Source organism: Salvelinus namaycush, chromosome 13 (assembly GCF_016432855.1).
Source record: "Salvelinus namaycush isolate Seneca chromosome 13, SaNama_1.0, whole genome shotgun sequence".
NCBI lineage: Eukaryota > Metazoa > Chordata > Actinopteri > Salmoniformes > Salmonidae > Salvelinus > Salvelinus namaycush.
The window spans coordinates 31,700,979-31,726,446 of NC_052319.1; the positions used below are offsets into that span (position 1 = coordinate 31,700,979).

Here is a 25,468-nt window from a genome sequence, read left to right on the forward strand (position 1 = left end):
ACCAGTATCTGTTTGTGTGCTCTCTCTCTCTGTCTCTCTCTGTCTCTCTGTCTGTCTCTCGCTCTCTCTCTATGTCTCTGTCTCTCTCTCTCTCTGTCTCTCTGTCTGTCTCTCGCTCTCTCTCTCTGTCTCTGTCTGTCTTTCTCTCTCTCGCTCTCTCTCTCTGTCTCTCTATGTCTGTCTGTCTCTCTCTCTCTCTGGCAAATTTATACAAAAAAATAACGGAAATATCACATTTACATAAGAATTCAGACCCTTTACTCTGTACTTTGTTGAAGCACCTTTGACGCTACAAGCTTGGCAGACCTGTATTTGGGGAGTTTCTCCCATTTTTCTCTGCAGATCTTCTCCAACTCTGCCAGGTTGGATGGGGAGCATTGCTGCACAGCTATTTTCAGGTCTTTCCAGAGATGTTCGATCAGGTTCAAGTCCGTGCAATGGCTGTGCCACTCAAGGACATTCAGAGACTTGTCCCAAAGCCACTACTGCATTTCTTGGCTGTGTTCTTGGAGTCGTTGTCCGGTTGGAAGGTGAACCTTTGCCCCACTCTCAGATCCTGAGTGCTCTGGAGCAGGTTTTCATCAAGGATCTCTCTGTACTTTGCTCAGTTCATCTCTCCCTCAATGCTGTGACTAGTCTCCCACAGCATGATGCTTCAACCAACATGCTTCATTGTAGGGATGGTGCCAGGTTTTCTCCAGATGTGACGCTTGGCATTCAGGCCAAAAAGTTCAATCTTGGTTTCATTAGGCCAGAGAATCTTGTTTCTCATGATCTGAGAGTCTTTACGTGCCTTTTGGCAAACTCCAAGCAGGCTGTCATGTGCCTTTTATTGAGGAGTGGCTTCCGTCTGGCCACTCTACCATAAAGGCCTGATTGGTGCAGTGCTGCAGAGATGGTTGTCCTTCTGAAAGGTTCTCCCATCTCCACAGAGGAACTGGAGCTCTGTCAGAGTGATCGTCAGGTTCTTGGTCACTTCCTTGATGAAGGCCCTTCTCCCCTAATTGCTCAGGAAGAGTCTTGGTGATTCCAAACTTCTTCCATTTAAGAATGATGGAGGCCACTGTTATTGAGGACCTTCAATGCTGCAGACATGTTTTTGTACCATTCCCCAGATCTCTGCCTCAACACAATCCTGTCTTGGCTTGGTTTTTGCTCTGACAAGCACTGTCAACTGTGGGACCTTATATAGACAGGTGTGTGCCTTTCCAAATCATGTCCAATGAATTGAATTTACCACAGGTGGACTCCAATCAAGTTGTAGAAACATCTCAAGGATGATCAATGGAAACAGGATGCACCTTTTGCAAAATTTGCAAAAATTTCTAAAAACCTGTTTTCACTTTGTCATTATGGGGTATTGTGTGTAGATTGACGAGGGAAAAAAGTAATTGTATCAATTTTAGAAAAAGACTAATGTAACAAAATGTGGAAAAGGTCAAGGGGAATACTTTCCGAATGCACTGTATAAGGAGCCCATCTCTCCCTCTCTATCCTTGCCCCTCCCCCATCACTGGTCATTTTTGTGAGAACCCTGACAGCTGGACACGTCTGACATGTTATCTTTACTAACAATGGAATTGCAGAGACTATCAATGGCCGTCAGTCACAATTGAAAAGTTTTAATTTCTTCCCTTATTCAAGATGTTTATTACTAATATTGATTTATTTAAAGCAAGGGATGATAAGGGCCACAGAGAGAGAGAGAGAGAGAGAGAGACAGTGAGAGAGAATAATTGCAAATGGGTGAGTTTGTGGTGCAAGGCTGCCCTCTGTTGGTCTATAGAACTACATGTTCAGCCAGCACCAGCACGTCAATGATCAAATACAATTTTATTTGTCATATACATGTATTTAGCAGATGTTATTGCGGGTGTATCGAAATGTATGTGTTTCTAGCTCCAACAGTGCAGTAATATCTAACAAGTAATATCTAACAATTTCACAACAATACACACAATACACACAAATCTAAAGTAAAGGAATGGAATGAAGAATATATAAATATTTGGATGAGCATTGTCGGAGCAGCATAGGCTAAGAGACAGTAGAATAGAATTCAATAGAATACAGTATATACGTATGAGATGAGTAATGCAAAATATGTAAACATTATTAAAGTGACCAGTGTTCCCTTATTAAAGTGGCCAGTGATTTGAAGCCTATGTATATTAGGGCAGCAGCCTCTAAGGTGCTATTTAACAGTCTGACAGTCTGATGGCCTTGAGATAGAAGCTGTTTTTCAGTCTCTCGGACCCAGCTTTGATGCACCTGTACTGACCTCGCCTTCTGGATGATAGCGGGGTGAACAGGCCGTGGCTCGGGTGGTTGTTGTCCTTGATGATCAGCAGCTCTTTAAATGTCAGTGCATTTTTTAAAGATGGGAACATTCACAAACAAACTGACTAAGGAGAGTCTGGCAAATCTCTAGCCACAACTACCCCTTCAACATTGACAGATCTGAGAGAATTGTTAAGGTAAAAGCAGGCTGTGGAAGATGTTATGTGGGCGGTGTCATCATATAATGCATTCAGTCCTTCACATCTGCTAAGACCATAAGGACTTTGTCTAATTAGATGAAGTGGTTAATGACAGAAATGGAACAATGCTTATGTGGTTCCTAATTTATTGTACAGCAAAGTATAGCCATGGCTAGCTACAGTGTCATGGATTAAGGTTGTCACAACTGACTGCCTTTGACCCGTTCACTGTGTGTGTGTGTGTTCCTATGTTACTGCGCTCATAATTCTACATACTGTAGGAAAGACTACATTTCATCACTGAATGAATTGCTAATAAATTAATTAATATATTCTACAGTTGGGAGATGATGATAACTGCCTACACAGCGATGCCCTCTAGCGTATACCTATCATCGCCCCAATCTCCCCCAGAATCCCTTCACTGTCTGTCCACAACTGTACTACTCCCATGGAGAAGCAGCAACACCGTCTGTGGATCAGTTCGTTTTGCAGCCTAGGTGTATAGCAGGCTGTATTTCACGCCCAAACGCAGGTGAAGGAATGTCGCTCCCGTGAAAAGGTGAGTTATGTGCGCATTGTAAATATATTGTAGCCAATTCATCTGATTCATATCGTAATTCAGCCCTATTCGGTGGCTCAACAACTGGAGCTCGAAGCACGAGACCAGGATCAGAGTGAAGTTCAGTGCCGCCGCGAATCAAGTGACGGTTCTTCGGCGTCGCATTACATTGACTTAGTTAAAAATTCTCACTGCTATGATATGTTTTGATGTTTATCATATTTGTTGCAATACAACCGCATAACGTTTTAAATGAGACTACTCAGCTGGCATCTCGTTCGCGATCCAGTAGAAAACAGATAGGCTACAGTCATAGCCGCGGGAAGTATGGGTGCTGAGCGTCCTCTGAACAATCTGAATAAAAAACAAAACAATAATAGGAATATAATGTAATGTTGTTTTTCTTCACAAAAGTAATGCACTGGGCCTTTACTGGTGTATTAGCACAGGGTTTCACAAAGTTGGTCCTGGTGCACGTTTTGTTTTTTTCCATCGCACAACACAGTTGATTCAAATAACCAACTCATCGTCAAGCTTTGATCATTTGAATCAGATGTTTAGTGCCTTGGGGAGGGGACGGAGTTTGGGAACCCCTGTATTAGCAGACAGATATAGCCCTCTGTAGCGCAGCAGGCTACATAATCTTTGCTCCAGCTAAAGGTAGGCCTAACTACTTACAAAAAGCGTGTTTAAAAAATAGACATGTTTTATTGTCACCAGATAGGTGCCGTGAAATGTGTTGTGATGAAGTTCTACAAAAGTAAGTGAATGGCAGTATTAGACTGAACGATATTAGGTCATTTCGTCAAACTTGTGAGGCTCTCCATGCCTATTAGTTGCTGATTCAACATATTTGCTGTGATTTAACTCAATCCAGTTTTAACAGTTCCACATCCTAATTGTTTTAAATTCCCAGAGATGCACCAAACATATTTTGTTGGCCAAATATTCCCAGATTTTCATAAAAAGGCCGCATGTGGTCTCTAATTTCTGCATCACCAAATTTTGCCTAGGCAAAAATAGTTGGGTAGGTGCACAGCGGACAGCAGTGGTCCAGAGCACACCGAGCTTCACTCGGCCATTTCTCACAATGGTGCTCGTTTAGTAAAGTTAAATCAAAGCTGAATCAATGTTTTGGAAGATCATATCATTATTAATGAGTATTCTACATAACATAACCAAATATAATGGCATAGCATAACGTTACTGTTACACCAAAAACACCACCTTTATTTATTAGGAGATTTTAGGAGATTTAGCTGAATAGTCAAAAAGAATAGCCCAAACATCTTCCCACGGCTATGGCTACAGTGCGTTAGCCACCCGGTGTAATAGCCGTTTTATAGCTTTCTAAGGTCTTTAACCAGGGTCACTATATCTCAAAGGTCGTCTCCTTTCTTTGAACTCGTAGATGGATTGATCAGATGCGATGTTCACTGGGCTAGGTTCACTGTTAAGCACCATTCTAGTACGTTACCTCAGTGCACACCTGGAATTGCCTGCTATAGCGCCTTTGAATGCAGGATATGGGAGTTTGTAGGCACCTGTCAGCTGCCAAGCACTCTCCTATGGATATATCAGTGGAACCACTACAGTGGTTCTCAACCAGGGGTACTAGGACCCCTGGGGGTACTTGGTCTATCCACTCGTGAGACCATAGATCTACTAGTAAAATGCACATGAGGGGGTACTTCAGGGTACTCCGGGCAGAGCTAAATTCAGTTGGTGGTACAGTAACCGAAAAATGTTGGGAATAACTGGTTTACTACACCTATGTGCTGTTTTAGGAGGCAGGTGGCATACAGTTGAAGTCGGAAGTTTACATACACTTAGGTTGGAGTCATTAAAACTAATTTTTCAACCACTCCACAAATTTCTTGTAACAAACTGTAGTTTTTGCAAGTTGGTTAGGACATTTACTTTGTGCATGACACAAGTCATTTTTCCAACAATTGTTTACGAACAGATTATTTCACTTATAATTCACTGTATCACAATTCCAGTGGGTCAGAAGTTTACATACACTAAGTCGACTGTGCCTTTAAACAGCTTGAAAAATGATGACATGGCTTTAGAAGCTTCTGATAGGCTAATTGACATCATTTGAGTCAATTGGAGGTGTACCTGTGGATGTATTTCAAGGCCAACCTTCAAGCTCAGTGCCTCTGCTTGACATCATGGGAAAATCAAAAGAAATCAGCCAAGAACTTAGAAAAAAAATTGTAGACCTCCACAAGCCTGGTTCATCCTTGGGAGCAATTTCCAAACGCCTGAAGGTACCACGTTCATCTGTACAAACAATAGTACACAAGTATAAACACCATGGGACCAAGCAGCCGTCATACCGCTCAGGAAGGAGAAGTGTTCTGTCTCCTAGAGATGAACGTACTTTGGTGTGAAAAGTGCAAATCAATCCCAGAACAACAGCAAAGGACCTTGTGAAGATGCTGGAGGAAACAGGTACAAAAGTATCTATATCCACAGTAAAACGAGTCCTATATCGACATAACCTGAAAGGCCGCTCATTAACGAAGAAGCCACTGCTCCAAAACCGCCTTAAATAAGCCAGACTACGGTTTGCAACTGCACATGGGGACAAAGATCATACTTTTTGGAGAAATGTCCTCTGGTCTGATGAAACAAAAAAAAATGTAACTGTTTGGCCATAATAACCATCATTATGTTTGGAGGAAAATGGGGGAAGCTTGCAAGCCGAAGAACACCATCCCAACCGTGAAGCACAGGGGTGGCAGCATCATGTTGTGGGGGTGCTTTGCTGCAGGAGGGACTGGTGCACTTCACAAAGAGGCAGGAAAAGTATGTGGATATATTGAAGCAACATCTCAAGACATCAGTCAGGAAGTTAAAGCTTGGTCGCAAATGGGTCTTCCAAATGGACATTGACCCCAAGCATACTTCCAAAGTTGTGGCAAAATGGCTTAAGGACAACAGGGTCAAGGTATTGGAGTGGCCCTGACCTCAATCCCATAGAAAATTTGTGGGCAGAACTGAAAAAGCATGTGCGAGCAAGGAGGCCTACAAACCTGACTCAGTTACACCAGCTCTGTCAGGAGGAATAGGCCAAAATTCACCCAACTTATTGTGGGAAGCTTGTGGAAGGCTACCCGGTACGTTTGACCCAAGTTAAACAATTTAAAGGCAATGCTACCGAATACTTTTGAGTGTATGTAAACTTCTGACCCACTGGGAATGTGATGAAAGAAACAAAAGCTGAAAAAAATCATTCTCTCTACTATTATTCTGACATTTCACATTCTTAAAATAAAGTGGTGATCCTACCTGACCTAAGACAGGGAATGTTTACTAGGATTAAATGTCAGGAATTGTGAATAAATGAGTTTAAATGAATTCGGCTAAGGTGTATGTAAACGTCCGACTTCAACTGTATGTCTGCGCAACAGTAATACCCATTATAGTAGGCACATACCAAGCCTGTTACCCTGTTAGTGCTCAAGCCTTCTTCCTTCTCTCTCCTGCCGGCATATCCTGAATCATGATCACTGTACTTGGGCTACTGTTTCATTCACATGAATGGGTTTGGATCCAGGGAGGCTGGAGGGCATACCAGAGAACTGTCAGCTCGCTTCTCTTCTTTTTTTTACTCGAGTGTGAGTGTTTGTGACCATTGTCAACTCTCTTCTCTTGTGTGCGGTAGAACCCTGTGTGTTTGTCTTTGTTTTAATGTTTTTTTTCTCCAACTAGCTGACCTTGGACGATGATATCTTATGTGAATGTTTGTTTGTACTTGAACACACATACCCCCCTTAAAAATAACCCTTTTGTGCACTAACACTCACACTTGACTCTTTTCCCCCCTTATTAGCTCTGACTTTGCTACTTTATTGAGGAAACTTACTATGGCTTACTATGGCTGAGATATGTGGTAGTACCACCTTCAGAAAGTATTCATACCCATAGACTTATTCCACATTTTGTTGTTACAGCCTGAACTCAAAATGTATTAAATTTAGCTCAATTTGGAGTGTCATAGCAAAGGGTGTAAATACTTATAGTACCAGTCAAAAGTTTGGGCACACCTACTCATTCCAGGGTTTTTCTTTATTTTTACTGTTTTCTACATTGCAGAATAATACTGAAGACATCAAAACTATGAAATAACACATGGAATTATGTAGTAAGCAAAAAAGTGTTAAACATACCAAAATATATTTTAGATTCTTCAAAGTAGCCATCCTTTGCCTTGATGACAGCTTTGCACACTCTTGGCATTCTCTCAAACAGATTCACCTGGAATGCTTTTCCATCAGTCTTGAAGGAGTTTCCACATATGCTGAGCTCTTGTTGGCTGCTTTTCCTTCACTCTGCGGTCCAACTCATCCCAAACCATCTCAATTGGGTTGAGGCCAGGTCATCTGATGCAGCACTCCATCACTCTCCTTGGTCAAATAGCCTTTACACAGCCTGGAGTTGTGTTTTGGGTCATCGTCCTGTTGAAAAACAAATGATAGTCCCACTAAACGCAAACCAGATGGGATGGTGTATCACTACAGAATGCTGTGGTAGCCATGCTGGTTTGGTGTGCCTTGAATTCTAAATAAATCACCAACAATATCACCAGCGACGCAACATCACACCACCACCTCCGTGCTTCACGGTGGGAACCACACATGCGGAGATCATCCTTTCACCTACTCTGCATCTCACAAAGATAAGGCGGTTGGAACCAAAAATCTCAGATTTGGACTCATCAGACCAAAGGACAGATTTCTGTTACTTGATCTCTGAAGCATTTATTTGGGCTGCAATCTGAGTTGCTGTTAAGTCTAATGAACTTATCCTCTGCTGCAGAGGTAACTCTGGGTCTTCCTTTCCTGTGGAGGTCCTCATGAGAGCCAGTTTCATCATAGCGCTTGATGGTTTTTGCGACTGCACTTGAAGAAACTTTGAAAGTTCTTGACATTTTCCAGATTGACTGACCTTCATGTCTTAAAGTAATGATGGACTGTTGTTTCTCTTTGCTTGTTTGAGCTGTTCTTGCCATAATATGGACTTTGCCCTTTTTGATAAAAGACAATCTTCTGTATACCACCCCTACCTTGTCACAACACAACTGATTGTTTCAAACGCATTAAGAAGGAAAGAAATTCCACAAATTAACTTTTAACAAGGCACACCTGTTAATTGAAATGCATTCCAGATGACTATCTCATGAAGCTGGTTGAGAGAATACCAGGAATGTGCAAAGCTGTCAAGGCAAAGGGTGGCTACTTTGAAGAATCTAAAATATATTTTGATTTGTTTAACACATTTTTGCTTACATGATTCCATATGTGTTATTTCATAGTGTTGATGTCTTCACTATTATTCTGCAATGTAGAAAATAGTAAAAAATAAAGAAAAATCCTGAAATGAGTAGGTGTGTCCCAACTTTTGACTGGTACTGTATGTAATTGAGATTTCTGTATTTTATTTTAAATACATTTGCAAAAAAAATCTAAACATGTTTCCACTTTCGTTATGGGGTATTGTGTGTAGATGGGTGAGAATATATATATATATTTAATCCATTTTGAATTCAGGCTGTAACACAAAATGTGGAATAAGTCAAGGGATATGAGAACTTTCTACATGCACTGCTATCTTAAAGGGATAATCCACCCCAAACCACAAATTCTTCTGATTAACAGTTAAATAGCACTATGTGAAAAATGTTGAACAAATGTTTCCTTTTGTCGTTATAACAAGGTTGGTACAAACATGTGAAAATCGTTTTTGGAAAACTGTTGCAGCTCAAGTCTAATTATTATTTCATTTTTTTAAACCATGCAATGCCCTCCCTCTCTGGGCTGGCTGGCTGGCTAGCTAGTTAGAAAACAAAGCTACACACAATAATACCAAAGTCAATATCAGTATGTGAAGTTGCCTTAACAAACTGCATCAATTTGGGAGTCTTACTCACCGAGTTCAACTTGCAGTCCGTCTCTGCCCAGAGCGAGAGCAGGGAAACGTTGCTTTCCCACAGAGATATTTTTTAGGAGATGGGGAAACTCCATTAGAATCGTATTAACTCCCAATGTGTACGTTACCCATAAGTCATGCATTCTGGGTGATTCTGGGACAAGGAGAGCTCTCCTTCAATGAATGAATGGGAGTCAATTGTACAATGTTGCAAATATTTTCCAAGATGGGAGATAATTAATGTTGTATAGCTTTGGAATCGTGACATTACGGACGTTCAAGGAAAATAAGCAGGCTTCTCAAGTCTTACTTTGAGAAGCGATTGTGTGACGATTAGCTTAGCATCCGCGTGATGCAGCATGACAACGTGAATGCGATGGGTCGACAGTCAGTTGGGTCCGGTGTTTCTCCATTCATTGTCCAATGGGATTCCTATCTCCTCCTCTCTGTTTCCCACAGACACAGGGCACATTTCAACATGGTACTTGAAGCAGAAACGGAGTTGAATAATTTGGTACACTGTTTAGATTGAGCACATCTAAGCGAAATACACTGCTCAAAAAAATAAAGGGAACACTTAAACAACACAATGTAACTCCAAGTCAATCACACTTCTGTGAAATCAAACTGTCCACTTAGGAAGCAACACTGATTGACAATAAATGTCACATGCTGTTGTGCAAATGGAATAGACAAAAGGTGGAAATTATAGGCAATTAGCAAGACACCCCCAAAAAAGGAGTGATTCTGCAGGTGGTGATCACAGACCACTTCTCAGTTCCTATGCTTCCTGGCTGATGTTTTGGTCACTTTTGAATGCTGGCGGTGCTCTCACTCTAGTAGTAGCATGAGACGGAGTCTACAACCCACACAAGTGGCTCAGGTAGTGCAGTTCATCCAGGATGGCACATCAATGCGAGCTGTGGCAAAAAGGTTTGCTGTGTCTGTCAGCGTAGTGTCCAGAGCATGGAGGCGCTACCAGGAGACAGGCCAGTACATCAGGAGACATGGAGGAGGCCGTAGGAGGGCAACAATCCAGCAGCAGGACCGCTACCTCCGCCTTTGTGCAAGGAGGTGCACTGCCAGCGCCCTGCAAAATGACCTCCAGCAGGCCACAAATGTGCATGTGTCTGCTCAAACAGTCAGAAACAGACTCCATGAGGGTGGTATGAGGGCCCGACGTCCACAGGTGGGGGTTGTGCTTACAGCCCAACACCGTGCAGGACGTTTGGCATTTGCCAGAGAACACCAAGATTGGCAAATTCGCCACTGGCGCCCTGTGCTCTTCACAGATGAAAGCAGGTTCACACTGAGCACATGAGCACATGTGACAGACGTGACAGAGTCTGGAGACGCCGTGGAGAACGTTCTGCTGCCTGCAACATCCTTCAGCATGACCGGTTTGGCGATGGGTCAGTCATGGTGTGGGGTGGCATTTCTTTGTGGGGCCGCACAGCCCTCCATGTGCTCGCCAGAGGTAGCCTGACTGCCAATAGGTACCGAGATGAGATCCTCAGACCCCTTGTGAGACCATATGCTGACACATGCACATTTGTGGCCTGCTGGAGGTCATTTTGCAGGGCTCTGGCAGTGCACCTCCTTGCACAAAGGCGGAGGTAGCGGTCCTGCTGCTGGGTTGTTGCCCTCCTACGGCCTCCTCCACGTCTCCTGATGTACTGGCCTGTCTCCTGGTAGCGCCTCCATGCTCTGGACACTACGCTGACAGACACAGCAAACCTTTTTGCCACAGCTCGCATTGATGTGCCATCCTGGATGAACTGCACTACCTGAGCCACTTGTGTGGGTTGTAGACTCCGTCTCATGCTACCACTAGAGTGAGAGCACTGCCAGCATTCAAAAGTGACCAAAACATCAGCCAGGAAGCATAGGAACTGAGAAGTGGTCTGTGGTCACCACCTGCAGAATCACTCCTTTTTTGGGGGTGTCTTGCTAATTGCCTATAATTTCCACCTTTTGTCTATTCCATTTGCACAACAGTATGTGAAATTTATTGTCAATCAGTGTTGCTTCCTAAGTGGACAGTTTGATTTCACAGAAGTGTGATTGACTTGGAGTTACATTGTGTTGTTTAAGTGTTCCCTTTATTTTTTTGAGCAGTGTATATAATTTTAGAAAAAAAGCAGGAGGAAGGGAAGCGCTACTAAGGTACACAATAGTAGATTTTGGTAGACAGAAGATGCTCTTTGGTAAAAGGGGTAAATTGGTCATCAAAAAGAATGAAATCTACCTTTCTGATGCTTCTAGCCTTGAGTTGTATTTTTGATAACATATCTACAGTATTTCACTTTTGAATGTGTATAGTATTGTTTACTAGGTGTTGTCCAATGAATTCTGTAACCACTCCCTCTTCAAATCAGGGTTGATTGGAAAAAGCTGTTCAAAAAAGGATATTCTATTATCATATCTTTGTACTCCCTGACGAAGGCCATGCAGCTGAAACGCGTCTGAGTTTTAAACTTTATTTCCATTGAACATGACATACAAATAAAGGCATTTTAATGAATTATATGAGGAGTGCCTTGGTCCTTTATTTTTGATAAAATATATACTTTATCATGACAATATAAGCAGATGGATGTGTTCTAGACAAGTATGCCCATTCTATCTATTGGCTGATCTGAAGTGCAGGTAATTGTTTTAAAAGCGTTATGAAATATGATAGTGTGTTATCCTCTATCTCCAGTGACGATAATTATGTAGCGGATGTGTTGTTATCTACCCTTACCACCTGGTGGCGGCCCGTCAGGAAGTCTAGAATCCAGTTGCAGAGGGGGCTGTTTAGTCCCAGGGCCCTTAGTGCCGTCGAAGCTCATCAATAAGCTATGGTGTTGAACGCCAAGCTGTAGTCAATGAACAGCATTCTCACATTGGTGTTCCTTTTGCTTCTAGTGGGAAAGGGCAGTGTGGAGTGCAATAGAGATTGCATCATCTCTGGATCTGTTGGGGCGGTATGCAAATTAGAGTGGGTCAAGTGTTTCTAGGATGGTGATGTTGATGTGAGCCATGACCAGCCTTTCGAAGCACTTCATGGCTACAGACGTGAGTGCTTACGGGTTGGTAGTCGTTTAGACAGGTTACCTTAGTGTTCTTGGGCACAGGCACTATGGTGGTCTGCTTAAAACATGTTGGTATTACAGACTCGGACAGGGAGAGGTTGAAATGTCAGTGAAGACATTTGCCAGTTGGTCAGCGCATGCTCGCAGTACACGTCCTGGTTAACCTTGTGAATGTTGACCTGTTTAAAGGTCTTACTCACATATGCTGCATTGAGCATGATCACACAGTCTTCCAGAACAGCTGATGCTCTCATGCATGTTTCAGTGTTATTTCCGTCAAAGCGAGCATAGAAGTAGTTTAGCTCATCTGGTACGCTCATGTCACTGGGCAGCTCTCGGCTGTGCTTCCCTTTGTAGTCTGTAATGGTTTGCAAGCCCTGCCACATCCAACGAGGGTCAGAGCCGGTGTAGTACGATTCGATCTTAGTCCTGTATTGAGGCTTTGCCTGTTTGATGGTTCGTCAGAGGGCATAGCGGGATTTCTTATAAGCATCCGGGATAGAGTCCCGCTCCTTGAAAGCGGCAGCTCTAGCCTTTAGCTCAGTGCGGTTAAGTTGAATGCTCTGGATAAGATGACTAAAGTGTAATGATTTATGAGTCATCATGCATTATGGGATCTTAACCAGATCAATGAATGGCTCAATACTTATTGGAGGAACACAAACACACACCATACGCATGTCACATGTTACCATTTACAGTCTCAGCTGTACAGCCTCTATCTAAGCTGTATATGTGTAAACGCTTATGTTCTGCCCTGAGTGGATTTATTTGACTCCTACTGTTAATTAACCCACACTGTCAGACATGTCTGGTTTTACCAGGCAGTGTTCACAACACAAGCTGCAGGGTCACCTCATAAATAATGTGAACTCTTACTGGTTCCCCATACCGCCCAAAGGCCCCCCTGTGTGTGTGTGTGAGTGTGTGTGCATACATGTGATGTGTGTGGGTGCGCTTCAGTATTGTGTTCATCAACAGCTGTTCTAGGGTTATCTCTTGTCAATGGACAGATTGCTCTCTTTATAAAGCCCTGCTGAGGTTCTCTGTCACCATTTTATTTAATTTCCAACAGACTTAAACAGACTTACTTGGCACATTTGATCTACAGTATTTGTGTGTGTGCATTCAGTTTGTGTGTTCCTGTATCTGGCTCATCTTTGCCTTTGTGCCTGTCTGTGTTATTTGTTGTTAATAACTGTGTGTCTTTATGTTTACGTCGTCTTTCATCACATACGCTGTTTGTCGCCCATGTGAATACAGTACATATCTTTGTGTTTGTGGTGGTGAGTAGGCATATGTGTGTTAAACTGCTAAACAAACAAAAATACCATAACACATGCTAAATCCCTGGCATGGCATGGCATTTTGCCACCATCAGGGCATTCTAAGGGAGAGGAGGGGGGCTAATGGGGTGGGTGAGGGAGGGCACAGTGTGGATGCCATGGTAACCAGGGATCCCTGCAGGCTAGGTTAGTCTGTGCCACACAGGATGCTGGCAGGCTGCATACAACTGAATGTGTTGGCCTTGCTGATCACACAACGCCCTTCCCCTCTGCCCTGTTTATGGGCCAAATGATTCTACAGCTGGGTAAAATGAGTACAAAAAGACATACAGTATACACACGCATGTTTTAGGCGACACAGGCACACACATACACACACACACACACACACACACAGCACATCATTCTTTGGCTGTGTAACTGATGGCATGAGATGAGAGTGATCTGTAGGGAAAGGTTTATACTGAGTGGCCTAACTGACCTTTAATACTGTCTATGTCTCTCTCATGACTGTAATACTTCCATAGACTTCTCTTTAAGACAAAGGAATGCTTTTAATGTTATTAGTATGGAAGTATGCATCTCTGAGGATGCTATAATAAGCATGCCTATACTCCTGGCTTGACTGGCTCCCTGACCTGAATCTCGGTTCACATCCTAGATAAACAGCCTAATGAGTGTTTATGTAACGTTAGTTTCACTTTCTGATCTCAAGACTGTCTCCCCATTCCACTAAACCACAACGGCATACAGAAATGTCATTATAGAAAATATATTGATCCATATATGGTGTATTTCACACATATGTACTTCCAGTGTATGCCCTACATACATTTTAAGATGTGTTACTGAATTCTAAGGATGCATATAAAGACAGACAGCTGTCACACTCATTGTTATTTCAGTAGGCTGTATTCATGTTCAGTGTTTAACGCGTTGGTTTGTAACTGATAGTTTGTCTTGCCTATAGGCTGTGATTTTCCACATGACCCGGTTGGCTATATCTCTTTATGTTGACTCTCGGATGACTGGCTGACTTTTCTAAGGGAGATTGCTGCCCCACATACCACTGTGTGCGCACACATGCACACACACATGTGAAGGCATCAGCTCTCCAGGGGTTAAAGCCTTGCATTTGGTGTGTGTGTGACAGAGAGAGAAAGGGGACTATGTGAGAGTGATGAATATGAGAAGGGAGTGCTCAGGTACTCTTAAGCCAATGATTCACTCACAGTTCCAACATGCCTTTCTCTGCTCGCTCTCTCTCTCTCTTACTCACACACATCATTATTATTGCAATCCACAGGGAGCCTTACGCTTCTGTTGTTACCAAGGCAACAGTAGACACTTTAATTCTGGTTGCTCTTTCTCCCTCTCACTGGGGTAAGAATTTGATACTGGAGTAATGTTAGCCCTAGAAGGTGTTTGTCGTTCCTCCCCTTTTTGACTCGTTCATATATTTTCCAAAGAATTCCTGGTATGCTTGTGTTTTTATTTAGAAACCCTCACATTTCTTGGGTTACAGACACAATGCAGATGCTTTCAGCTGCAGTCATTGTATCATATATCTGGAGTCCTTACATTCCTCAGCTAGCCTCATGCTAAAAGCATACAGGTAACACTAAATCCTTCAAAATGATTTATTGAGCTGAACAGTGGGCTTGGCATTGCAACCCATACAGTAGTCATCATAATATAATGATCACTGTTCTACTCAATGAACCAAGAGCAGACGTTCACACATATACCATAACACTGGATTTGCATGCACATTTGCTTAGTGTGCTATTTGGGTGTTTGTGTCCCATTGGTCAGGCAGATCATTTATAAGTGTAGTTATATTTGCATAATACTGAGATGAGGGAGTGGTGATTGGCAGGGGGTCATTTGGGCAACTGCATTGGGACAAATGGATCCAGTAAATAAATGAAGTCAGGCATGACGGGGTGTAACGACCCCTGTCTGGAGCATGGATCACACCAGAGTCAGGCATGACGGGGTGTAACGACCCCTGTCTGGAGCATGGATCACACCAGAGTCAGGCATGACGGGGTGTAACGACCCCTGTCTGGGGCATGGATCACACCAGAGTCAGGCATGACGGAGTGTAACGATCCCTGTCTGGGGCATGGATCACACCAGAGTCAGGCATGACGGAGTGTAACGATCCCTGTCTGGGGCATGGATCACACCAGAGTCAGGCATGACGGGGTGTAACGACCCCTGTCTGGGGCATGGATCACACCAGAGTCAGGCATGACGGGGTGTAACGATCCCTGTCTGGGGCATGGATCACACCAGAGTCAGGCATGACGGGGTGTAACGACCCCTGTCTGGAGCATGGATCACACCAGAGTCAGGCATGACGGTGTTGTGTCTTTGACTATGCCAGATTAATTGCTATGACATGCTATTCTATAAAATAATTTCTCTGTAATTAATATTACCTGATTGAACTAATCATGTAAATATTAATTAACTAGAGAGGGACACCACGAAAGAATATTTATAGAGCTGTTATCTTCCGAATAAACTCTTAAAGATTTAGTAATATTTTACATCCATAGCAGTCACCTTAATCGTCATTTTATTCAGTCTCATCTGAAAGTGGTAAATCCTTGTTATCTGCAAGAATCCTGGCTAACAAGTTGAATCAGCAATACAAAATTGGGTTTAATTATTTATTTACTAAATACCTAACTAATCACACAGAATCACACATACACAATGAAATCATAACTTGATCACAAATTACGTCATACAGAAAAACGTCCCTGGCGGGCGGAATAGATATGACAGCTTGTTACACAAAGAAAAGGGGCGGGATTTTAGTGAAAGAGCGGGAGACTGGAACATAGGCGAAGCTGTACCATCGTAAATACAGTATCTTGTGCATTCTATATTACCGCCCATTTGAAAAAGGAAAATGCAATAAATATTTACTCTGAGCTGCGCTTCAGTAGGTTGGTGGTAGATGGACGACCGTATCGCCAACCCGAGTCCTCTGTCCTTTGAAGAATGTCTCTGGTGGTCACTGGATTCGTTGGAGTAGCATCGTGTGTAGTAGACGGGATACTCTGACTGTCCTTCCTAACCTGCGTTTGTAGCGGCTGTTGCTAACTCAACGGCTAGGCGGTATCACTTCTGTAGTGAATACGAGTTCAAAGTTCATACCATTTGCAACCAAAGTCCATGCTGATGTTGGCTTAGTTCTGTAGTTATTATCTGAACCATTCTGACATCGGATCGTCATCCTAGTGTCCGGAACAGGAAGTTATATTTTTGTCAGTGGCTTTTATAGTGGAGGGAGAGGGGTGTGTCTGAAAAGTTTATAACCCATGTCTCTTCACAGGGGCGGGCCCCTAGTTGAGCAGAAGCCCAAATTATGAAAATCCAAATCTCTCATTTGGAAGCTAAAATTACATTTAATCTCTTCACAAATAATTTCATATTCAAACATTTGAATTAAACAACAATTCCATGTGAATCCGATACCTCTGACGTTTAGACTTTCCACAGTAGAGTTTATGTCATTCTATCATTGATGAGAATGTGTCAGAGGGCAACCGAACTGACATAATATACCTTAGGTACCACCGCATATGTTCAGTTGGTCGGATTACCAGAATATAGTTCATTTCCCCCCACTTCTGATGTTCCCAGAATCTCTATGTTAACCAAGGTGTTTTCTTATGTCACATCAGTTATAGTAGGGAGAGGGAAAAGGGGGGAAAGAGGTATTTATGACTGTCATAAACCTACCCCTAGGCCAACGTCATGACAACGGGGTGTAACGACCCCTGTCTGGGGCATGGATCACACCAGAGTCAGGCATGACGGTACAGGCTGGCACATAACTCTTTAGTTTGCCTTGCTTTTAGCTTTACCTGCAGTGTACTCTGTGAATAGGCCTCTGGTAGCAAGCGCAGAACTGAGCTGTATATTTCATTGATAACAGACATGTCTGTCTCTCTTTCTGTCTCTCTGTTTCTCACAGGTCAATATGTCTACTAAAGGACATCTACAGGTTTGTCAACATAGATCCCTGATCTTTTCAGTCTGCTGCCAGTCTGTTTAGTTAGTTAACCCATCTCTTCCTGGATCAGACCACCATCACCCTGCTGCACGACACCCTGAGACCCTCCTCAGACACCTGGCCAATCGCTGGCTCTGAACAGAGTTGCCATGGACACTGAGTCTATCCAGTCTGGCTACTCCAGCCACTCCAACAGATCTAACAGACATGGGTAAGACATTATTTCGCCACTCACACTCTCTTACACACACACACACACTCCCCACCAGGGAGAGGCTTATGTCTCAATCTGCTGCAGAGCAACTGGATGCTGGTTGTCCCCACTGTATATTGTTTGTCATTTAAGACTAGCTACATGTCGGTTGTTGGAAAACAAATAACAGGGATTTTTCTGCCATTGTAATCCTTGGGCAGGTCGCCTAAGCAGTTATTCATATGGCTGCAATCCCGCTACCGGGATCGATATGACAACAGCCAGTGATAGTGCAGGGCGCCATATTCAAACAACAGAAATCTCATAATTAAAATTCCTCAGACATTCATGTGTCTTATATCATTTTAAAGGTAATCTTGTTGTTAATCCCACCAAAGTGTCCGATTTCAAATATGCTTTTCAGCGAAAGCACTACAAACGATTATGTTAGGTCACCACAAAACCATAATAAGCACAGCCATTTTTCCAGCGAAAGATCGCTTTCACAAAAAACAGAAATAGAGATAAAATGAATCACTAACCTTTGATTATCTTCATCAGATGACACTCATAGGACTTCATGTTACACAATACATACATGTTTTGTTTGATTAAGTTCATATTTATATCAAAGAATCTGAGTTTACATTGGCGCGTTAGATTCAATAGTTCCAAAAACATCCAGTGATTTTGCATAGCCACATCGTTTCAACAGAAATACTCATCATAAATGTAGATGATAATACAAGTTATACACATGGAATTATAGATATACCTCTCCTAACCTCTTATGGCTGCAAGCCCGAGGTCGGTACACCTATGACAACATCCCCCACCCCCCCCACACTGATTAGCATCGCTAGCATAGCGTCACAATTAAATAGTAGCATCTAAATATCATTAAATCACAAGTCCAAGACACCAAATGAAAGATACAGATCTTGTGAATAAAGCCACCATTTCAGATTTTTAAAATGTTTTACAGGGAAGACAAAATATGTAAATCTATTAGCTAACCACGTTAGCAAAAGACACCATTTTTCTTTGTCCACCATTTTTTCTCTCCACCAGTAGCTATCACCAATTCGGCCAAATAAAGATATTGATAGCCACTAACCAAGAAAAAACCTCATCAGATGACAGTCTGATAACATATTTATTGTATAGGATAGGTTTTGTTAGAAAAATGTGCATATTTCAGGTATAAATCATAGTTTACAATTGCACCCACCATCACAACTCGACTAGAATAAATACACAGAGCAACGTGTATTACCTAATTACTAATCATAAAACATTTCTTAAAAATACACAGCTCACAGCAATGGAAAGACACAGATCTTGTGAATTCAGACAATATTTCAGATGTTCTAAGTGTTTTACAGCGAAAACACAATAAATCGTTATATTAGCATACCACATGTGCAAACGTTACCAGAGCATTGATTCTAGCCAAAGAGAGCGATAACGTAATCATCGCCAAAATATATTAATTTTTTCACTAACCTTCTCAGAATTCTTCCGATGACACTCCTGTAACATCATATTACAACATACATATAGAGTTTGTTCGAAAATGTGCATATTTAGCCACAAAAAAACGTGGTTATACAATGACAAAACTAGCAAAACTAGCCTGAAAATGTCGGGCGCCATATTTGACAGTGATCTTGTCTCATGATTAACTATTCATAAACTTGACTAAAAAAATATAAGTTGGACAGCTATCGAAAGACAAATTAGTTCTTAATGCAATCGCTGAATTACATTTCTAAAATTATCCTTACTGTGCAATACAGGGTTCGCCAAGCGAAGCTATACCAAAGAAAATGGCGGAATATGCGTTTAAAAATTTTCGACAGAACAACGATTTATCATCTTAAATATTTCTTACTATGAGGTGATCTTCCATCAGAATCTTGGGCAATGTATCCTTTCTTGGGTCTAATCTTCTTTTGGTCGAAAGATGTCCTCTTGTCCGTCGAAATGCCCACTAACGTTCGACCGGTACTGGAAACGTGCCCAAAGCTTCAAAGTGCATCACTAAGAATTGCCTCAAAATCGCACTAAACGGATATAAATTGCTATAAAACGGTTTAAATTAACTACCTTATGATGTCTTTAACACCTATAACGAGTAAAAACATGACCGGCGAAATATTACTGGCTAAACCCAAGCTTGGAAAGAGAGCAGGTCCAACGTCCATCGTGCGTCAGGCGCAGCAGGAAAAGAACGGTACATCCGGTCTTTGGCGTTTTATACAGGCCCTGATTGCGCAATCGACTCCATTCAAATTGTCACCTCTTACTGACATCTAGAGGAAGGCGTGGGCAGTGTTTGTATCCTCATAGGATTTACAGGGACTTTAAAACTGACCTGGGACCAGAGGCCAACATTTCTGAAATCTCACTCCATATCAGGAAAAGTGCTGTAGAATGAGTTCTGTTCCACTCAGAGACATAATTCAAACGGCTATAGAAACTAGAGAGTGTTTTCTATCCAATAATAACAATAATATGCATATTGTACGAGCAAGAATTGAGTACGAGGCCGTTTGAAATGGGCACCTTAAACAGAGCTACTCAATACTGCCCCTGCAGCCATAAAAAGTTAATGCAACCGCTGTGTCAGATTTCAAAAAAACTTTACGGAAAAATAAACCATGCAATAATCTGAGACGGAGCTCAGAACAATAGCCAAATTAGCCGCCATGTTGGACTCAACAGAAACCAGAAAATACATGATAAATGTTTCCTTACCTTTGATGAACTTCATCAGAATGCAGTCCTAGGAATCCCAGGTCCACAATAAATGCTTGATTTGTTCGATAATGTCCGTTATTTATGTCCAATTAGCTACGTTGGAATTGTTTACCAAAAGCCCTTAACCAAAGTCACAAAGCGCGACCACTATAACGTGACGAAATGTCCAAAAGTTCCGTTACAGTCAGTAGAAACATGTCAAACGATGTACTGAATCAATCTTTAGAATGTTGTTAACATACATCTTGAATAACGTTCCAACCGGAGAATTACATTGACTTCAGTTGAGAGATGGAACGGACGTCCTACTCATGTGAAGGCGCATGGTGAATGCGTGATCAGCTCGTGGAAGTGATTACTCATTCCTGTCTCCTTCGGCCCCCCTTCACATTAGAGTCATCAGACAAAGTTCTATTGACTCTTGACATCTAGTGGAAGCCGTAGGAAGTGAAAACCCATCCATATCTCTCTGTATTTTCAATGAGAGTTTGGTTGAAAATCTGGCACCCCCAGATAAATTCCAAACAGGAAGTGGAACTTCTCAGGTTTTTGCCTGCCATATGAGCTCTGTTATACTCACAGACATAATTCAAACAGTTTTAGAAACTTCAGAGTGTTTACTATCCAATACTAATAATAATATGCATATATTAGCAACTATGACATAGGAGCAGGCCGTTTACTCTGGTCACCTCTGTGCACCTTTCATCCAAGCTACTCAATACTGCCCCTGCAGCCATAAGAAGTTAAGACTAGCTACATGTCGGTTGTTGGAAAACAAATTACAGGGATTTTTCTGCCATTGTAATCCTTGGGCAGGTCGCCTAAGCGGTTATTTTATAGTCACCTAAGTCCAAACAGTGTAAAAAAAAATTATATGTGTAGTACACTGAACAAAAAACATAAACGCAACATGTAAAGTGTAGGTCCCATGTTTCATGAGCTGAAATATGCCAAAATAATCCATCCACCTGTCAGGTGTGGCATATCAAGAAGCAGATTAAACACCATGATCATTACACAGATGCACCTTGTGCTGGGGACAATAAAAGGTTACTTTAAATTGTGCAGTTTTGTCACACAATGCCACAGGCGTCTCAAGTTTAGTTTAGAGGGAGCGTGCAATTGGCATGCTGACTGCAGGAATGTCCACCAGAGCTGTTGCCAGATAATTGAATGTTCATTTCTATCGTCATTTTAGAGAATTTGGCAGTACGTCCAACCGGCCTCACAAACTCAGACCACGTGTAACCACGCCAGCCCAGGACTTCCACATCCGGCTTCTTCACGTGTGGGGTGGGGTGGGGGGGTGGGGTGGGGTGTTGAGGAGTATTTCTGTCTCTAATAAAGCCCTTATGTGGGGGATAAACCCAGTGGGTGGGCATGGCTGTTAAGTGGGTGGTCCTATGCCCACCCATGGCTGCACCCCGGCCCAGTCATGTGAAATCCATAGATTAGGGCATAATTTATTTATATAATTGACTAATTTCCATATATGAACTGTAACTTAGTAAAATCTTTGAAATTGTTGCATGTTGTGCAAAGCTGTCATCAAGGCAAAGGGTGGCTACTTTGAAGAATCAAAAAATATATATATATTTTGATTTATTTAACACTTTTTTGGTTAGTATATGATTCCATATGTGTTATTTCATAGTTTTGATGTCTTCAGTATTATTCTACAATGTATAAAATAGTAAAAATAAAGAAAACCCTTGAATGAGTAGGTGTGTCCAAACTTTTAACTGGTACTGTACATGCATGTATCCATACATATTCATTTTTGGGATGGAAAAAAATGCTTTAAGTGTAAACTTAAACAACTAAAACCAAATTATAAAGTATGTAGAAAAGATAATGGAACTATATAATCTTTGAGAAGTAGCTAACAATCACGAAAATAAAAGCTTGACAGTCAGGGAGAATAAAAAATTCCCAAAACTATGAATTTAGCATGATTTATTTTATTATGTTTGAGCACAGCATTATCTGGCAAATTGCAAGAAACTAGCTTCAAACAAATGTTTTCTCTCAGCTCCATGCCATAATATTGTATGTAGAATCTCAGGAAATTAGCTTTAAAGCTGCAAACTCCTCTCTCAGCTGCATGGCAAAATGTGTAGAATTGCAGGAAATTGACTTCTAAAATGTAGCCGTGCCGATGGCCAATCGTGCTCATTGCCACACCCCCTGCCACTCCTACTGTCACGCCCTGACCTTAGAGATCCTTATTATTCTCTATGTTTGGTTAGGTCAGGGTGTGACTCGGGTGGGAAATTCTATGTCTTCTGTTTCTTTGTTTTTTGGCCAGTGTGGTTCCCAATCAGAGGCAGCTGTCTATCGTTGTCTCTGATTGGGGATCATACTTAGGCAGCCCTTTTTCCCACCATTAGGTGTTGGGATCTTGTTTTCTGTTTAGTGTCTTAACCTGACAGAACTGTGCGCTTTCGTTTTCGCTTTTGTTATTTTGTTTGAGTGTTTTTTAAATAAAAGAATCATGAACACTTTCCATGCTGCGCTTTGGTCTACTCTTCCTACCACCAACGAGAGCCGTTACAGAAGATCCCACCAAAAACGGTCCAAACAGCGTGGCCAGGATGAGTGTACATGGGAGGAAATCCTGAATGGAGAAGGACCCTGGACGCGGGTCGGAGAGTATCGCCGTCCAAGGGAGCAGATGGAGGCAGCGAGAGCGGAACGGCGACGAGACAAGGAGTTAGGTCAACAACGGAAGCCCGAGAGACAGCTCCCCCCAAAATTTGGGGGGGCACACGGGGGGGTTGGCGGAGTCAGGGTTTAGACCTGAGCCGACTCCCTTTGCTTACCGTGGGGAGACTGTGACTGGCACTGTGTCTCCAGTGCGCATTCACAGCCCGGTGCGCCCTGTGCCAGTTCCTTGCATTTGCCATGCTAGAGTGGGCATCCAGCCAGGACGGATTGTGCCGGCTCAGCGGTCCTGGTTTCCAGTGCGTCTCCTCGGTCCAGGTTATCCTGCGCCAGCTCTACGCACGGTATCCCCAGTTCGTCAGCACAACCCAGTGCGGCCTGTGCCAGCTCCTCGTACTTGCCGTGCTACAGGGGGTATTCAGCCAGGACGCGTTGTGCCAGCTCTACGCACTATATGCCTCCAGTGCGCCTTCTTAGCCCAGTGTGTCCTGTGCCAGCTCTCCACACTCACCGAGCTGAAGTGGGTATCCAGCCAGGACGCGTTGTGGCAGCTCCCCGCACCAGGCTTCGAGTACGTCTCCTCAGTCCGGTGAGACCTGTTCCGGCTCCACGTACGAAGCCTCCAGTGATGATCCATGGCACGAAGCCTCCAGTGATGATCCATGGCACAAAGCCTCCAGTGATGATCCATGGCCCGGAGCCTGCAGTGATGATCCATGGCACGAAGCCTGCAGCGACAATCCGGGGGAGGGAGCCTCCAGCGACGGTCCCCAGTCCGGAACCTTCGGCAACGGTCCCCAGTCAAGAGCCTCCGGCGAAGGTCCCCGGGCCCGAGGCCCCGGCGACGATCCCTGCACCAGAGGCGCCACCGAAGTGGGGGGAGCCTCAAGCGGAGCGGGGTCTGCGTCCCGCACTGGAGCCTCCACCGAGAGTAGATGCCCACCCAGACCCTCCCCTATAGGTTCAGGTTTGCGGCCGGAGTCCGCACCTTTTGGGGGGTACTGTCACGCCCTGACCTTAGAGATCCTTATTATTCTCTATGTTTGGTTGGGTCAGGGTGTGACTCGGGTGGGAAATTCTATGTCTTCTGTTTCTTTGTTTTTTGGCCGAGTGTGGTTCCCAATCAGAGGCAGCTGTCTATCGTTTCTCTGATTGGGGATCATACTTAGGCAGCCCTTTTTCCCACCATTAGGTGTTGGGATCTTGTTTTCTGTTTAGTGTCTTAACCTGACAGAACTGTGCGCTTTCGTATTCGCCTTTTTTATTTTGTTTGAGTGTTTTTTAAATAAAAGAATCATGAACACTTTCCACGCTGCGCTTTGGTCTACTCTTCCTACCACCAACGAGAGCCGTTACACCCACCAACTAAGCCCGTTTTTGATCCCAAAAGAAACCCTGAAATATAGGCGGGAGAGAGATGAGACGGGTTAAGCTAGTGGATTATTGTCGTCACAGCCTTCAACCTATTTCTCTGATTCACTCTGACTTGTTCTGTAAATGAGAGAGGGAGTGTGAGAGACTATTAAGAGGAATTCGGCTTTCTTCTCTTTCATCCCAACCCTCATCCGCTTGTCAGTTTCAGTATTCTTAGTATGTGTGTTCTCTGTAGGGTGCAGAGTCGGCGTGAGCATCATAAACTTAGCAGTAAGGACAGTAGCCGGTCGGAGAGGTCTGTCATCAACACCCCCGACGGGCCCACTCAGGCCCCCACCCACAACAACGAGCCCCTGCTGAAAGACCCCACCTCCGTGACTGGAGACGAGGCTCCCAGCCTCCAGGTAAGCTCCAACACATCAAAGTCACACAAACCATGGTTGAGAGATTCAGAAAGCCCTGCACAGCTACAGTATACTGTACAAAACAGAACCTGCTTACAGTAACCCTGTACTCAAGCAATCATCAGCCAACCAATCTCATTCTCTCAGAGTCAAACAGAACCCTTACAGGGACCCAGCTGGCAGTGTGTCACATGATGCAGGACTGAGGCTTTTGGAAGTAGTGGAAGGCGATGGGAATGTCTTTGATCTTTTGTCCTTTTGTCCCCTGTGACACACACACATGCAGTACACATTTCAGAAAACCTCTAGCCATACCAGTGAGGTTCCAGTGAATGGCATTGCTCCTTTTTCTGATGTCAGAATGACCTTCAATCATACCAGTGAGGCTCCTTTGTGTGTTGGGTTAGTAGATTACTGTATGTGTCTGAGCAAAGCCTTTTAGTCAGTCCGTGTTAGTGTGTGTTGTTGTGCTTTGTTATAGTGTGTAACAGGACTAACCAGGGCTCTGAATAATCTATATTCACCCTCTGCCAGAAGAGAGGGCTGCCAAGCAGGTATCAAACACCACCCACCTCTCTCTCTCTCTCCCTTACTCTCTCTCCCTTTCTCTCTGCATATTTCTCTTTGTCTCTCTCAAATTCAAATTGTTCAGGGTGAATTTATATTTGTGTTTCTGACATCTGTTT

The 25,468-nt window shown here is 43.1% G+C and overlaps 1 protein-coding gene and 1 long non-coding RNA gene across 2 annotated transcripts in view; both read left to right on the plus strand.

The window, feature by feature from the left end:
- The first annotated feature begins 2,930 nt into the window (after positions 1–2,930).
- On the plus strand, positions 2,931–17,586 carry LOC120058163. Its single transcript, XR_005477985.1, has 3 exons — positions 2,931–3,042; positions 17,343–17,372; positions 17,452–17,586. It is a non-coding gene; the product is annotated as an uncharacterized LOC120058163 (long non-coding RNA).
- A 6,127-nt stretch (positions 17,587–23,713) lies between these two features.
- The window catches only part of LOC120058092 (vang-like protein 1), a 29,937-nt gene continuing 28,182 nt past the window's right edge, over positions 23,714–25,468 (plus strand). Inside the window, exons 1-2 of the mRNA XM_039006568.1 lie at positions 23,714–23,877; positions 24,614–24,782. Of these exons, the coding sequence (XP_038862496.1) occupies positions 23,714–23,877; positions 24,614–24,782 (333 nt within the window). The remainder of the gene's footprint in view (positions 23,878–24,613; positions 24,783–25,468) is intronic.